A 4,807-nucleotide genomic window follows, 5' to 3' on the forward strand; every position below is an offset into this window, starting at 1 on the left:
CTGGTTTAAACAGTTCTCTCTACGAGGCTCCATAAGGGGTCAAAGGAACTAGAGATCCTTCATATGGTCTACCCACCAACCAACTGTTCCAAACATCTGTTTACAAGAGATAGCCAATTAGAGAAAAATAGCTTAAAAGAGGTTAGCTTTAATGCTACAGAAGCTGATTTCAAAAAGAAGATTAACTACAGGGCTGCACCAAGAACCAGTATAAGATAAAGGAGGATTACCTTGCTAACTGAGGTTAGCGAAATGAGATTAGCATAGCAGATTCAGGTGGGGGATTCAAAACATTATTTGATTAAAAAAATTTATGTCATTGTCATTAAATTCATTTTCAATGTGAGATCTTTATATTTAGAATCTTAACACTTTCTTTAACAGTATATTACTTGAGCTAATTCATACTCTTTGAACCCTCAAATATACAATATAATCAAAGTTGTTCTATTTTTTCCTACTAGATACATGTTAAGAAATTTCTGTTTAATTCTATTCTTTTTTTTGATGATCACTTCCACTTTCATTTATATCAATTTAAGAAATCTGTATTACCACAGGCTTTCGGACCCCTGAGGAGAAAGGGACTCTTGAGATGCAGATATCTCTAAATATCACAACCTGTTATGTACGGAAATAGACACAATATATTATCTAATGTGACTCCACAAAGTACTAATCAATTCTGATAATTTTTATTTTTTACAGAAAATCTAATCGGTCTTTCTCAGATCTGTCTCCACCACAATAAGGAAGTAGTCACTTCCTTATTGTGGCACCTGGCATCTATTATTATGTTTAAATTATGCTGCATACCTTCTATGAGTAACAGCCAATCGAATTCAACTGAAATTTGTCAGATGTCCTATAAAATAGAAATTGTATGTTTGGAGGTTAAACTGAGACATGTGTTTATACAAAAAGAGAAATTTCAGGGTGGCACATTTTTCTCAGTTTAGAATCTAAAGTGAAACTTGAAATAAGTTTTTTCTTTTTCTTTGTCAAATATAATCCCTGTAAATACAATTCAGAGGGACCAGGGGCTTTAGAGACTCATAAGACTTTATCATTGCATTGACTAAACAAGTCAAATTTATATAGCTCAGTTTAAACCACCAATATACAAATCATTTCAAAATTATTTAATAAACAGACTTCAGTTTGAATTAAGTTCTGGAGGTGGAAGTTTAAAATAGACTTTGGTAAAAGAACGATAATCATAAAAACAAGTGTGCAAAAATACTGAGGATGCAAGAGTGAGTGGGTGCAGGAAAATATGTTGTAATGAAAACTTTTAAGAAAAAGGAACTAGAAAAAGAATGTATGTGTCACACAGGCAGAAACAGAAAGTGTTTTTTCCTTTACACTTAAAAGAAATGTCCAATCTGTCTCATGTGCTGAATGCTGGGTGGGGACTCATCACCTTAATTTATCTTAAATGCTTTTCTTTGTGTAACATTTGTTCTTTAGTTGTGCTCAGATGGAAAGTTCTGACTACTCTAATTATTATCACCATAGTCTTCCTGAACATGCTCTTCATCATCATCCACACAATCATCATCATGTTTATTAATATAAATCCTTAATTTATAAAACCTGGAGTGTTTCTGTGGACGTAAGATCTAGGCGTAACCAGGTGGTGGAGTGTGTCCACTTTGGTGGCCTCAGGATTTCATATTTGCTTTTGACAGACAGATTGAGGTGATGTCCGCAGTGATGTGGAAGCTTTACTAATATGTTGTGTTAGAGAGAGAGCTGAGCATGAAAGTGAAGCTGTCGATTTATCAGTCAGTCTATCTTCCTACCCTCACCTATGGTCACAAGCTCTGAGTAGTACCCGAAAGAATGAAGTCGTGGATACAAGCAGCAGAAATTAGTTTCCTCTAAGGAAGAGTGGCTGGGCTGTCCCTTGGTGATAAGGCAAGGAGCTGGGTCATTCAAGAGGGACTCAAAATAAAGCCACTGCTCCTCCACATCAAAAGAAGCCAGCTGAGGTGGCTCGGGCACCTGACAAGGATTCTTCCTGGGCGCCTTCACGGTGAGGAAGTCCAGGCATGTTGTACCGGGAGTTGCCCCAGAGCAGACCCAGGAGTTGCCTTGGAGATTATGTCTCAGTGTCCCCCTGGATGAGCTGGAAGAGGATGCTGGGGTGAGGGAAGACTGCGTTTCTCTGCTCAGACTGTTACCCCCGTGACCTGAACCCTGTTAGGCACAAAAATCACACAGAAGTGTAAGAATCAGTCTCAGCACTTAAAAAATGATGCTGCAGTTTTTTTTTGACACATCTGCCAGTTTGACCTTTTCAAGAAAAGAATATGTTTAAATATCTAAGGTGTTTGTTTAGTCAGTTTGTAGAGAATCATCCTTGTCAGTTGTATTCAACCGGGAGAAAGATCTGTCAACACCTGAGACGTAAATGCCAAATAGATACCAGTGAGGAAGAGTGAAGTGGTTTAACTGGAGGAAAGGGGTGACAGGCATCATCTAAAAATGTTCAACATTTATCTCAGGTTATTATTTCCAAATGAGGTCAAAGTCAAAAAAAAAATAAGGAAGACTGAGTGGGAAATTGAGTAAAAGCTCAGTTTTGGAGAAGGCGGCAGGGGGGTGACATAACAGTTTAGTGGAGTAACTTAACTCAGGAAGTTGGTAAAGGTTAAACTGAGAAGTTGCAAGGATTTATTTAAACACCAGACAGAGGCAGTTCTCCAGCCATTTGTTGATTGTCTGACTGTCAAACCAACAGGCTCGAGATTCAGAATGAATATCCACCATGTTCTGTTCTTCTGTGTCTTATCAGGTGAGTATCCGTCACCAGAATGACTCTTAAATACAGCAGCTCACATTTTGTGAAGTTTTCATTATCATTATTACCAGTTTCTGGGCAAAAAAAGTTAAATACATACTAAGTTATCTCTGAGACTATGAATTTGCAAATTTTGAATGTTTTTTTTATTGATATTGATATCATTGTTCGTCAATAAAATAGTCCAAAATATTTCTTACTGTCCAGGGTTTAAATCCAAAACCCAGAAATGTCAAATTTGGATGACAAAAGCAAGAAAAACACACCTGCAAATTTCATAAATTAGAGACATTAGAGAAAATAATCAAAATACAAGAAGGTATTAAATTAGCTAAATACTCACAACTCAAGAGTTGAGTCACAAACAAGAGTTTTATATTGACCAAGGGTGTTGTTCTTTATATCACAGCAGGACTATTTGACAAAAATACTCATCTCATCAACGCACAAACAAACCTTTATACAAAAGTGGAAGGCGAAGACTTCAGAATTGAACTTGACCATGAAGTGCCTGCAGGAAGTAGAAAATATATTTGCAGGAATGACACTGAAAAGGAAGACATCCTCATTGAAACTACTGAAAACAGAGCTGAGAGTGGCAGATACATAATACGATATGACATAAGTGACAAGAGAGTGCATGCAGTCATCAAAGAGCTGACCCAGTCTGACTCTGGACGGTACAAAATTGGTGTGAGCAATTCTTCATCCCTGAATTTATTTCAGGTAGTAGAACTCAAAGTTAGAGGTGAGTTTCTTCCAAAGTCAAGGATTTTATATTGATTGCTTCAGGTAGTTCTCTATGTCAATCTATATTTTTATATCTCAACAGAACTCTGTGAAGAAGATATCACCAATGGTAAACCCAAAGTCTACAGTGCTACTGTGGGAGGAGAGGTTACAATCAGATGCCTCTTGCCTTTGCATTCACGAAACATAAAGTTCCTCTGTAAAGATGAATGTAAAACAACGATCATCAACACAAATAATCTCACAATTATGAATGGCAGATATGAAATTGAGTATTGGAGTAACACGGTGTTTAATGTGACCATCACAAACCTAATCAAGTCGGACTCTGGGCGGTACAAGTGTGGCGTGCGAAAAAAAGATGCAAAAAATACATGCCTGGAATTTGAGATCTCAGTAACAGATGGTGAGTTTCTACTGGAAAATGTACCTGCATGTCTCCGGGTCTGATGAACGACTTTACTGATACATGCAATTGTCCATAGCAGTCTTTCCATTTGCTTTCATTGTGTTTTCAAGATGAAGAATGAACTTTTCCAGTTAAACTTGATGCAGTCTGCAGAAACCCTGTGTCAACTTACATCCCTTAATCAAAGAGTAGCAGGTTATAATCAAGCTTATATCTCATTTTAAAATGGGAGAATATGTGAGGCATCTTTTAGAGCCCTTATCACAAAAAAAGTTCAGTATAACCAGAAAATCCTTTCCTTATCTGATTAAGTTTACTTCAATATCAGGAATCACACAAAGACGGTTACCACCTCAATAAGTTGATCCAGGGTTTCAGGCAGTTTGTTAAATTATTTTAATGTGCATAAAACTCTTTTCTCCTCAGTCGTTTAGTCCTCTTCTTTCAGCTGCAGTCCCAGGGGTGTTAAAACTGAGCTCATGCAATGAACAAGTATGAAAACAAGAATTAAAACCAGCAGGAATGAAGTTTGTAAGAGTCAGTGTTTATACAACTACTACTTTGGATCTTATTAAGCAGACTCCAATCCTGCTTCATCGTACAGATCTTTAACGTGTACTATATGAGAGAAAATTACAAGCTAATTTGCCCGAGATCATCTGCAATTCTCATGTGCAAATGGTTTAATTTGTTCAATCATTCCCACTCTCCCCCGCCTCTCAATCAGGTAACATCCTGCTGCGGGCTGTATGCGTGACTGTGGTTGTGGTGCTACTCGCTGTTTTTGTTCTGCTCTTCTACAAACTGAAGATAAAGCGTAAGCGTGTTCAGTGTAAGTTACT

At 37.3% G+C, this 4,807-nt stretch overlaps 1 protein-coding gene across 1 annotated transcript in view; it reads left to right on the plus strand.

The window, feature by feature from the left end:
- Positions 1-2,645: 2,645 nt before the first annotated feature.
- LOC121814272 (CXADR-like membrane protein) overlaps positions 2,646-4,807 on the plus strand; it is a 2,382-nt gene continuing 220 nt past the window's right edge. The window contains exons 1-4 of the mRNA XM_042219356.1: positions 2,646-2,800; positions 3,216-3,554; positions 3,639-3,962; positions 4,693-4,797. Of these exons, the coding sequence (XP_042075290.1) occupies positions 2,761-2,800; positions 3,216-3,554; positions 3,639-3,962; positions 4,693-4,797 (808 nt within the window). The 5' untranslated portion in view covers positions 2,646-2,760. The remainder of the gene's footprint in view (positions 2,801-3,215; positions 3,555-3,638; positions 3,963-4,692; positions 4,798-4,807) is intronic.

The sequence above is a fragment of the Haplochromis burtoni genome, unplaced genomic scaffold, assembly GCF_018398535.1.
Source record: "Haplochromis burtoni strain Fernald_Lab_line unplaced genomic scaffold, NCSU_Asbu1 Contig_31, whole genome shotgun sequence".
NCBI lineage: Eukaryota > Metazoa > Chordata > Actinopteri > Cichliformes > Cichlidae > Haplochromis > Haplochromis burtoni.